The 12,480-nt window shown below is 35.3% G+C and overlaps 1 protein-coding gene across 5 annotated transcripts in view; it reads right to left on the bottom strand.

Annotated features, from left to right (window-relative positions):
* TASP1 (taspase 1) overlaps nucleotides 1-12,480 on the bottom strand; it is an 85,659-nt gene that overhangs the window by 37,850 nt on the left and 35,329 nt on the right. For all 5 annotated transcript variants that reach the window (XM_030489110.1, XM_030489109.1, XM_030489107.1 and 2 more), the window contains exons 8-10: nucleotides 11,628-11,734; nucleotides 4,684-4,803; nucleotides 3,702-3,780 (exon numbers count right to left, since the gene is read on the bottom strand). In XM_030489110.1, the coding sequence (XP_030344970.1) occupies nucleotides 3,702-3,780; nucleotides 4,684-4,803; nucleotides 11,628-11,734 (306 nt within the window). The remainder of the gene's footprint in view (nucleotides 1-3,701; nucleotides 3,781-4,683; nucleotides 4,804-11,627; nucleotides 11,735-12,480) is intronic.

Below are 12,480 nucleotides of genomic sequence, written 5' to 3'. Positions count from 1 at the left end.
GTGTGGCTAAACAACAAGGCCAACAGACTGTTAGAGGTAAGAAAATACTGTTTAAGAAGTTGAAGTCATAACCAAATAAGTTCAGAACCACCACCACTGGCACATTCTATATAAAATCACAATAAAAATGGTCAAGAACATTTGAGACACAACTTGCTAAAGGCATAAGAATTAATACCAAATCCTCCCTGAACAGGCAAAAGCAGGAAGCCTGCCAGCATCTGCAGGGACTGCAGAAGATGTAAAAGCATGCCTTCAAATGAGAAATGACCATTGGAAGAAAGCTACATGAATTTGGAAGTACTTTTAATAAAGTACTTTATGGTGATGCCTCCACCCCCTTTTTTTTTTTTAGTGAGGAAGGTATTGAAAGATGTGTCTCAAATTGAAGCTTAAATAGAAGGATTTTAGAACAAAATTAATAAAAATGCAAGAATTAAACCTACTGTGTAACTGTGGCATTTAAACTAACACTTTTCCTTCTCCAAGAAAGCTTCTACAAAGGTAAACCACACAAAATGAAAAACATTCCAAGCAAAACTTAAATAACTGGTCTTCTAAGTACAAGAAGAAATGAGAAATCTTGAGAAAGTCATCCTGAACTATTAAAGATATTTCCAGCTTACAAAGTCCCAATATCACAAATTGCTAGAAGCTTGGACAACACAATGGAAGCGCTTTTCCTGGTCCTGTGTTTTTCCTTGGAAATCTGCAAACACCCTCTATCTGAAACAGGACACCAAACTACCTGGAGCTCTGGTTTGACCCAGAGTGTCATTCTTACGTTCCTGCTAATTCTGCACGGATTTCAAGGTGCAAGAGTTTCTATTCTGTATACTGTGAACTACTATTCCAAACTCTCCTTTCCCCACAGCAGAGGTTCTCCCCCTTTTCCACCTCTTGCTGATCAAAGCCTCCAAATCCCAAAGACATGAGCAATTTCCTAAGTATGCAATCAAAATGGTTTACAAAACCTGGCCCTTAAAAATTGCTGATAGAAAATTATTGCCAAAGAATATCCTTTTTCAAGACTGAATATAGAGCCTGATATAACAATTCTCAAGACTTGAATTTTTAGCTGTCACTAAAAAAAGTTATGAAGTCTAAACCAAAACAAATGTGAAACCTGTTTTTTCCCAAAGATCACTAGGTTAAAATAATTTGGTTTAACATATATTAATACTTAATGATTTTGAGTATAATTTCAATAAAGCTTTACGGGAATCAGAGTTAAACTTTTCTCTTCATTCAAGTTTGGGGTTTTTTTAGTCCTAAATGTTCTTTGATGAATCAGCTGCTCTGCGAAGTCATTTAACCATAAATACTAAGTCTACATTCACAGTACTCAATACACACAGCAACCACAGCCGAATTTTCTTCCTTTTTTTTTCCCCTGCCATAGAACAGAAAATATTCCCTGTAAAAAATGTTAGGATAAATTTGAGCCAAATTTACCACTTAAAGACAAATTAAAGAGACGTGAAATTAAAACAATAAAATATTATACTGTGAAAACCACAGAAACCTAAACTGACTTTAAATTTCAGTTATTTTATGTACATATCTTAAATGCTTTTACATAGAATATAAGCCTGTATGTAAAATGAGACATAAAATGAATATGCATGCACACAGAGTTTTTATTTATGTGTGACATGCAAGTTTCATTTGTTGCTGGCTTTTTAAATAGATGTCTACACACAAAACCAGTTCAGAAACCTGCAAGAACAGGGTATAATCACTATTACAGATATAGTCTAGTCTGAATTTAGGTACACCAAGTGACAACATGTATGTTCTCTTAGAGCTTTCCAAATTTTAGGCAGTACCTTTATTTTCTAAAGATCTCAGCCAACAATGATATATGTTAACATATTACTTTCTTGCTTAGCCTTGGCAATTTTACCTTTTGAACATTTGCAGATGTTTATGCCCCCATTCCCATCTCCTGTTGTCATCCAGCCAAGTTGTAAGTTTCATTCTTTCAACCTTTCCAATAATTTAATTTTTCCATCCCTCTACCCCTTAATTAACTTCATGGCTCACATTGTTGGATGCTCATATTTTAAACAAAAGTCAGGCATCAATATATTTTAAAACTGCACTAAACATAAATTACATTATAAAATAAAACATTATGAGCTTCTGAAAATGGAAAAAAGAATGGTATTGATTACAGAAGAGTTCTCGCTTCCTGTAAACATTTCTATCTCGCACTCTCTCCCTCTCTCACACACACACTTTAAAGGAAAACCAGAAACAAGAGTTTAATTAAACACCGCGAGTCTGAATTTCAAATCACTGAATAAACAGATGGCCACACTTCATAGACCGCCAGCAGCCTATTCCAATTAACTGGGATTGGTATCAATGTAATGCCATGGAAGCTAGAGGATTTGAACCAAAGTAACATACACAAATATATATATGCAATAGTTATAAATAGTATAATGTTATTACACTATATAAAATGGGTAGCAGCAAAAAGAAAGGAGATTTCTATTTAAGACCATCATTAAACCCAGACATCTCCTTTAAGTGTATTGGGGTGCTTCCTGGTACTTGCATAGACTTCAAATCCAGCTGACTTTGTAAAGAACAGTCATAAAAGATTAAATCAAGGTGCCCTCAGCTTTTCCACAAACAATCTCTAATATTGGACTTCTACTCAGTATTATTATGTTATTATTATTCTACTCAGTATCAATACAGCAATATTTAAGTATATTGGCTTACATAGGTAAGCATTTTTTAAACTAAAACTAATATGGTGTTCCTTGAGTAGAAAGATCTCCAACACTTCTGCATTCTGTAGAACTTTCTTTTGCATAAGTACTAAAAAAGACCTTTGCTGTTACTAACACTGAACTTAAGGGTGAGCATCTACACAAGTTTTCAACAGTGTGAGACAGACTTAAACATAGGGGAAATTAGACAGGTATAGGACTTCAAAAGCAACACAGGCTATTTCTGATGCTCATCAGCTTCTGCCAAATTTTAGTTCTACACCCTGTTACTTTGCTCCTCCCACTATTTCTGAAACAGGACTCTAACTCTTAAATACTTGAGATATAATTTTCATTACCTAAACCTGAACTCTGCAAATTATTTTCACCTCTCCCTATACCGAATACTGTTAACTCTGACTATTAAGCAGTGGTCCAAACCGTATATTTACAAGTAGTCATTAAATATTTTGGAGGGAAAAATGTTGTAGCATTTTTGAATCCAAGGGATCCTCTTATGTTCAAGGACAGAAGGCTTCCAGTCACAGAGCCATTCTGTGTTTAACACAGTATTAGGCTTGTAACAGCACTTCTTCACAGGAGAACATATAGATAATATGTAATATTATTTGTTAATACCTAACGAATGCAGTACATAATATGTAATATTATTTGTTAATACATAACAAATGCAGTACAATCTTTCAGTGCAATACAAGATGAAAACTCACGTGGCTATTAATGAAGTAAAAAGACCAAAATAAGCAACCAACAAGGATTAAATCACGGATTTAAAGACAGTACTGACAGCTACATATATTTATATGTAAAGAAATTATACAAACGTATAATGTAGTCTGGAAATAATGTTTATATTTTAATTCACCATTCATAAAAATACCTTAGTTGGAAATTGTAAACTAATTACAGAGAAAGATAGCAACTTTTTGAAATATTTATAAAAGTAGTAAATACCTGAAGTACTCACAGCAGTGGAGTAAGGGGTATGAGCTCCTGTATTTTCAGCCCAGCAGCCACAACCATAAAGAGCTGCCTAAGGAAAGAAGTGCATCTTTCATAAATTTAAGTATTCAAGGTTTTTTGTTTGCTCCCTTCCCTAAAAAAAAAAATAAAAAATACAGCAAACCCCAAAAAAACCAAACAAACCTAAACCCAAAAATCCCAACCCAACAAAAAACACCAAACCAACAACAAAAAAAAACCTCCAAGAAAAATCCAAGTATTAATAGAAAAAATAAATAAGAAAATCATAACAGTCAATTCCAATCCATCTTTCACTATTTTTCAGAACTGAGTGATTACCACAGATGTATGGTATTCTAATCTAACTTTACAGAAAATGAGGGTACATGTATCAAAAGACACAATAATTCCAGCTGTTCCTGATTACATAAAAGTCGTTTTCACTCTGCTATTCCTAAAGAAAATCTTAACTGCATTTCCAAACTGCTTTTAGGACAGTGGCAAAAGTCAACCAAGAATACAGCTGTACACCCATGGAGTATGACATTTCTGATGCACCTCAAAATTCCTTTACCTAATAACAAAGAATGCCTCTACCTGATGTGTTCTTTCAATACCTCTGTCACTTCTACTAATTCACAAGATCATTTAAAAATTAATTAGGACAGCTTTCCTAAATATTGATGAAAATTTTTATTTAAAAAACACTCTTAATATTTAAGAGACTATTAGTGGTAATAAGAAAACATATTTCTTGGGTAAGCCTAAGAAATTAACTTATTAATAGCTCTGACAAAAGGTAACTAACTATAGCACTTCTTACCTATCAATGTTTTATAACAGTGATGGAGGACACTGAAAACAAAACTTGCATTCCAGTGCAGTGATAATGCCTGCAGAGTTTAATGGGAAGGAAGGGAGAATATCAGTTTGCTCCCTCAGCTCTTAATACCAACTGAAAACTTTTAGTCACCTGACCAACTCTTCCAGGATGCTTTAGTGCTAAACCTCCACTGGAGACAGCAGCAGCAACATTTCCTTCTTGGTCCACAACAACTGCACCAACTGTATCCAATGTTCCTGAGTCATTCTCCTGCAGGACACACAAACAGAAACAACCAGTAAAAATAGTATATTGAAGTCAGGTTATACTTCTTGGGACTGTGCAAAGTTACGTGCACAAAACCAACTGACAGGCCTATCAACAAAATGGATTTGTTATCATGCATATTGCGCTGCCATTAATCTTCCCAAAATGCTCTTTTGCCTCAGACAGGACCCGAAGAAAACTTCTCTGGAAACAAGAAGGTAATAAATACCTCAGAACTCATCCAATAATTAGATTACCTGCCTTTACTCACAAAAGCGCCAAAAATGCTGTTTTGTTAGTGGTGGCCACTTGCCCACTAAGAAATTATTCAGCTACTTATTCCAAAGATGTTGTATCAAAAGGCCTTTTTCAAACGCTTCGATATGGCATTTTCAGAGACCCTGATCGTTAAAGCTATGTAAGAAAAACAGAATCCACAAGAAGCAGCCTACCATGTAAGGAGAAAATTCTGATATTCTCAGCAAGCTGCTGTGATTTCTATATAGAGAAGAACTACTAATGCGATGCAGGTTTTGTTGCCCATCCCCTGCCCCCTTTTACCAAAGGAAACTATACCCACAACAAAAAAAACTTGATTAATAGACAACTACAGATATGAAAATCAAGCCCATCAAAGTTAGGAAATGCCAGAATTAAGGCCACCTGTTTAATCTTAATTCATATTAAATCAAACACTTGGAGCTCCCGTAATGAACAGGAATACATTTTAGAAGGATGAGGCTTAGAATGAATCAGTATGTTTTTCATATCATCTGACAGCAAAGAAAAAAATGCTTGCAGCCTTCTTTGCAGCATCTGTAAAACTATTTGCTCAATCTGCCATCCATCTTCCACTTCCACTTCTCTGACACGCATAAAATATTTGCCTTCAGTAGCTATATTACTAATTTCTCTTTCTAAAAGATATTTTAATCAAAAAAACCCCACAAACATTTACAAGTGTATGTTGCATGGAAATTTTCTTCACCATTATTTCTTCTAAAAGAACTATTTCCTATCAGTACTTACTGTCAATTCAGTGGTATAGTTTGCTTGCTCTGGCTTATTTTATTTTTGGATGCTGTAATTTAGGAGGCTGGAAACCTTTACCAAGGGAAGCATTTTTTTTTAACCTGGCCCACACAACCTTCTGAAGGAAACCTGTATCACCAAAGCAAAAGAATTCCGTATTTTCCTTTTCAATAATAAAAGTTGGGGGGAGAAAATGGTGCGTGTTCGTAATCAGAAAAAGAATCACTGCTGATGCTGCATATATTCTTACTCAACAAACTGAAAACCAGCAAGGACCAGTTCTATTCCATATCCAATGGGAAAAATATGTTGTCAGATCTTTGTAGACCTATTTTTACATTTCCTCTCATTTCAACATTACTGACACATTTAGAAGTGACACCATGAAACAATTCTGTAGTTCAGTACCAAAAGTCTTCTACATTTGTAAACTGAACTGACAACCCTACAATTTCTGAACCAGTAAATGAAGAGCTCATCACAATTTTACAAAGGAAAAACTTGACTTCTCCATACAAAAAGGCATTATGTGCCTGAGGAGTTCCAGGAAGAATGCAGCTGGTAAGACTTTCAACATCACACATTTCATCTCTTCAAACCATTTCATCAAGCTAGCATCAACACAATTCGAAGAAATACTTAAACAGTACAATTGTACAACTCACGCAGTCTAAAGTAAGTCCAAATTCTATATGGGTCCAATACGGACTAAACAAGATCCAGCTTGCTTGCCATTACTTTTATGCATTTGATTCTAAGAAAGAGGCTAAGAAAGTTGGGGCTGTTCAGCCTGGAGAAGAGAAGCTGCGTGGAGACCTCAGAGCAGCTTCCAGTGTCTGAAGGAGGCCTACAAGGATGCTGGGGAGGGACTCTTCATTAGGGACTGTAGTGATAGGAGAAGGGGTAATGGGTTCAAACTTAAACAGGGAAAGTTTAGGTTAGATAAAAGGAAGAAGTTCTTTACAGTGAGGGTGGGGAGGCACTGGAATGGGTTGCCCAAGGAAGTTGTGAATGCTCCATCCCTGGCAGTGTTCAAGGCCAGGCTGGATGGAGTCTTGGGTGACATGGTTTAATGCAAGGTGTCCCTGCCCATGGCAGGGGGGTTGGAACTAGATGATCTTAAGGTCTTTTCCAACCCAAAACATTCTATGATTCTATGATTCATTAATTTATCATCTTACGTTTAAAAAAAATTGCAAATTCCAAAGGAAACTTGATTACTATTTGGTGAACAACTTCCACATCTGACTTCAGCTAGTAATTTATACTAACATATCCGCTGCAAAAGCAGTTTGGGGGTTTTAACAATATAGTATTGTAACCTAAAAATCATCTATGATGTAGTTAATATTTTACATGGAAACAACTGAAAGTCAATGTGAAAACTAAGACCTCACATTACTTAATTAGCACCTTGCAACAGGAAAGGAAGTTAATTTCATGAAATCATGGACCAAATATTCAAACTTAGCTAGGAACACGCACACAAAGCAGGAAGAGGCTCATCTGCACAAATGCAGAGCTCTATCAAATATTTTATAAAGCTCACCCTTTCTCTTTCTTCTGCACATAACCTTCCCCCCCCCCCCCAATAGTCCTTATTTACAAACCCTTAAGGAAGGAACTAACAGTTTAGGAGAGCTCTACCCAGTGCTGCTGAAAGACAACTACACCCCGGACCCGGACTTCTTCCCTCTCGACTTGAGACTGTTCTGAAATGCCATAAAAAGTAACAACCATTAAATCTCGTCTCCAAGTATGATAATTGACAAAATGCAAACTGGGTCAGACTGAAGCAATTAACATCTATATACCATTACCCAACTATCCACATGAATAAACAGGATTTTGTATTTGGTGACAATTAGATCAAGGAGATTGCCCTAAAAATATGGGGGTTTTACAGTATCTTCCTACTTCCTTCAAAACAGGGCAACACATAAATCTTCTAGTATGTCCTATGTTGGCTCTTTCCAACTCAAGTGGAAACAGAGAAACATGAGAGTGGATAGCACTATATAGAAAAAAATGTATCAACAATTAATATATTTTGGTCTTTTAAAATCTCAGCTTTAAGGAGTTCTTGATGGAGCACTTGCGTTGATTACAGCAGCATTTAACAAGGCAAAAGGCAACCTTTAAAGCAGCATATTATTTATTAAAGTATTTTAAAGAAATACTTATAAATCCATCTAAGTCAAGGGAAAATGTCACTATTCTGTGAGCTCTGGGACGAATTCATAGATGCCAATTTCTGGAAACATTTTCCTCTAGGGCAACTGACAGCATGATGTACTCTCATAGCAACCCAATCTTGACAGTGTATGCATGACTGGTACAACATTCATATGTTTGAAAAGTTATGATCTAATGGTACGAAGCTTGATAAACAACCCTACCCGTTCCAGTTTAATAGTTGCTTGGTATGTAAACAGAACATTTTGTCTGACCTCCATGTTCAGGATGAGGGAATTTATTTCATACTGTATTCCACAGATGAGTTTTGTTGGTTTGTTTTTACTTTAACTGGAAGGGAGGAAGTCTTTATGTTTCTTTTCCCATCTTCTATGGATTTTAAAGTATATTTTTGAAGTCTAAACAGTATTATTATCATCAAAGACCATTTCAGCATGGATGTGGGACAGAAAATTTATTTCTTTTTTAAGGAAAAGGAAATGCATAATATTCAAATTCCTGTTCAAACTGCAAGAATAAGTCAATCTGACACAAGGACTGCAACAGTTGGCTGTTACACTTACAACTACCCTTAAACTGCCATAAAAAATTAGATTTGAGAAAAAAATCTAAGTGATTAAAATTCACCATATATAATGGGAATGATATATAATGCTATGCATTGACTTGCTCACTCAGAGTTCAAGCTGGAACTGGCTTAAAGTTCACATGGTATATTCAAGATGATCAATGACAAAAATTGTAATACACAAAATACTTCAAAGAAAATAATGTTTTTCTGTTGGCCAAAGACAGACATATTTTTCTTTTCTAAATATGTTTGTTCTTATTGTCCCAATACAGTAGCTGAAGAATATAAAACTGCTCATTCCATGTATATAATTCAACCTGTTGTACACGTACTTGAGTACAACTGTTAAGCTAGGTAAAAAACAAAGCAGTTTTAATAAAACTTACAGAAAATAATGTTATTTATGGTATTAAATGACTAGCCTATAAAAAAATAACTTGTAAGCACTAACTTATACAAAAAAATTACATGCACTGGAAGTTCTTAGTGTCACTTATTCAAATCAGAGAGAGGACAACTCCTCTTACAACTTCAGCAGAGCTGTAAAAAAGTCTGTAATAGCAGAAGACAAATTAAAAATAGGGCTTTTGGCCAAACTCTGCAAAGCTATTTTCAATGACAATTTCCTCTGGTAAAAGACAGACTGACAGTAAGACAACAAACATTTTACTTCTGATGTTTATTGGTGCTTGAAGTGGGAACTTCAGAATGGTATCTGGCTGAATTAACACATCATACAGTCACCCTATGAATGTGTTTACTCAGTTCGCACACAAACAAAAATGAATTCTTAACTATGTAAATCAATATATAAGTCACTACAACTTTCTACACCTTCACAATTTGTTGAAGTCATTAACAGACTCTGTGCAGTCTCGTAACCCTCTACAAATCCCACATCGGGTAAACAATGAAAAATACAGCAAAGAGAAGTTCCATTTACTTGGGAAGTAAAAGTCCCTTATTAAGTTACACTGCCAAGTATTTTCTATGCAATCTTTATTAAATTTTAACAGCCTCTCATTCTTTTGAGCTTGGTATAATTGAACTTTTATTGAAAAGTAATTTTTAAAACTATATGGTTAATTTTAGCTGGTGAAATTTCTCAAAAGCTAAAACTTCCAAGTAACTTCAGCCCTTTTTGGTCTGCAATAGATCCCTTCACATAGGCCTTTTAGTTATGATTTCCATTCAACATCAACTTTGTTAACATCCTTTCTACCTTGCTCTTCTCCCAACTTCTAAAATTTCACAGATGAAAAAATGACCTGAATTTAAAACAACTGTGCAGTAGAGGCAACAGAAGCACATAAGCCAAGCTCCAGCATAGGGTTGACGCAGGTGAGGCAAACCAGACAATGAACCAGCTGCTAATGGAGTCCTGCTGAAAGGGACAGGTCTGAAGCTCCAGAGAAGCACAGCAAATTAAAAAAAAATAGGTAAATATTTATCAGTTAAAGCTTAACTTTGACAAGAAGATTAACTTTTAATTATTCAAGTATTTAAATGGCTTTTAAACAATTATTTTTAAACCTTTCATGGGAGCTTGGCTTTGACAGTAGAAGTTTTGGGATGACTTATCCAAAGGAGTTTGGGGTGCCTCATCCTTGCTAAATGACTGTTTTCTAATAGCTTGGAGACAATTATTCTACTTTGGGGTTTTTTTTAGAATTTGCTCTTGTAGAATTTGATTTTTCATTTCCATTTCATTTTGAAAAACTGAACTTCATGGAAGGCTGCAATTACTTCACACTCTGGGGATAATGTAAGCAGTCTACACTGACAGCTTGGTTTGGTTTTCATCCCCCCTCCATGGATAGGAAGTTGACAAGACCAGTGTGTTACGTTACTGGATTACTTACCGGTGAGTAGAGCTCTATTTGATCACCTCCTTTACCTACCACCATTGGCCTTTGGGGTTCTCCCACAAGCTCTGCACATGACTCTGGAGCCCTTGAAATTTCAAATTGCAGGTTGGTAAGCTCATGCATTGGCATATGTTTCAAGCATTGACTTGCCCCTTATTACATGAACATCAATACTGTACAGAGACCCCTCCTCCCTCAAGTTACATTTTAATACTGTTAGTTTCACAAGGAGGTATGTGAAGTCCTGTAAATAGGGAAAATTCCAAAAGTAATAACTAACTTCCTCCCCCCTCTATCCTCACAGAACAGAAGGTCTTATCTCCTTGAAAATAGGAAAATTAGCACCCTGCTGGGGAAAACTTATCTAAGAACACAGAAGAAAACTGCCTAATTTATCATTGGTTTGCATTTACACAGACTACAGAGAATAAATTTTTTTGCCATTTCACTGGGATTTATATGTTATTTATATCAACATATGCAACTACATAAGGCAGTGGTCAGTCAGCTTACCAAAGCAAAGAGAAATGGCCAATCTGAAAGCCCACAGGCCCCAACTAATCCATAGGCATTTAATTTAGTGAGGTATATTTTGATATTCAACAGTAAATACAAATGCTGTGATTGATATTCTCAAATGTTAACAAAAGCTGTAAATTCAAACTAATAGTGAGGAGAACAGAGGGAATCCTAACAGTTTTGTAGTACAAGTAATATGGGCCATGTCAATGCTAGATGCATGCACAGATGCACATGTTTACCTACCTGATATTTCAAATTTCACCAATTCCAGCTCCATAATGCAGTGCGCTCAGGAAACATTAAAAAGTGGGAAACAGTGACAGAGATCCCAAGCTGAAGAAAATGTTTCAGTAAATAATTATCTGGTTGTGTTTACATTTGTCATACTTCCAGTTCAAAATGAGCAAAATATTTTTCATAGCACAAACAAGATACAAAGTGACAGTTTGGTTTTCAAATAGCAAGGCAGAAAGTTTTAACTGCACTAAGTTATGATTATATCTGTCATTATACCATTAGCATGGTCAATGAGAAGTGGCTTCTAAATCTACATTAGTCTCATCATATACAACACGAAATTTAGTGCCAATCAGCCGTAAGTTTAGGATGACACAAGAAAGTTTTAAGCAGGAACTAACCTTTTCATTTGATTGTCTTCTTCTCTTTAGATGAATAAGATCTGTTTCCACCTTTTCAGCCAACTCCAACTTCCTCTTGTTCCTCTTAAAAGCTGCTAAACTAAATCCTATGAAAATAGTTCAAAAGCATTTAAATAATTACAATTTACTTAATTTAAGCAAATACTGATAAGTTGACATTTTGGAAGGCTCATCCCCCACATTTTTACTGATGCAAAACTCATCAATAAAAATGCCAACAACTAAGTATTTAAATTTCAGTATAACATGTTTACATTTTTTCCTAAGTTAAAAAGTTCTACTATTGTTCAGCAACAGCGATGGGTAAAATATCTGGTAGAAACAACTCGCTGAACACATATGGAAGCTATGTTGGTCTAAATGTCTCTCTGTTTGGCACAGAAGCAGCACTGCACATAAGAGAATGGAATAAGTGGCTTGTGTTAAAATTATTGTTTTTGACTGCTGACAAGTAAATAGATACCATGTGAGCTCATTCTGATATCCATAAAATTAGGCTACTATTTTATTACCTTAATTGCATATGTGTATGTTTACCCATATATTTAAAGCCACACAATAGTCTAGCAATATTTTTACGTTCCATAATCCAACACAGTCTAAAGACCACCTAGTTCTTGAAAAGACAAACGTGTATTTTCCACATCTAAGTCCAACATTCAGAAAGGAAGTGCTCTCTAAAGTGGAGTAAAAAACCCCAACTTGTTATGCTTAAGAGACCAAAATGACATGTTCCCATTTTAGAAGTTTCAGTTCACGAAAGAAAAAACTGCAGATATTGACAGATTTAGTTTAAATCATTTTTGACTTAGTATTATCCACAGGTCATTTT

Source organism: Strigops habroptila, chromosome 6 (genome assembly GCF_004027225.2).
Source record: "Strigops habroptila isolate Jane chromosome 6, bStrHab1.2.pri, whole genome shotgun sequence".
NCBI classification, from domain to species: Eukaryota; Metazoa; Chordata; class Aves; order Psittaciformes; family Psittacidae; genus Strigops; species Strigops habroptila.
Note: the sequence above shows the minus strand (reverse complement) of the source record. Positions and strands in the feature narration are given on the sequence as shown.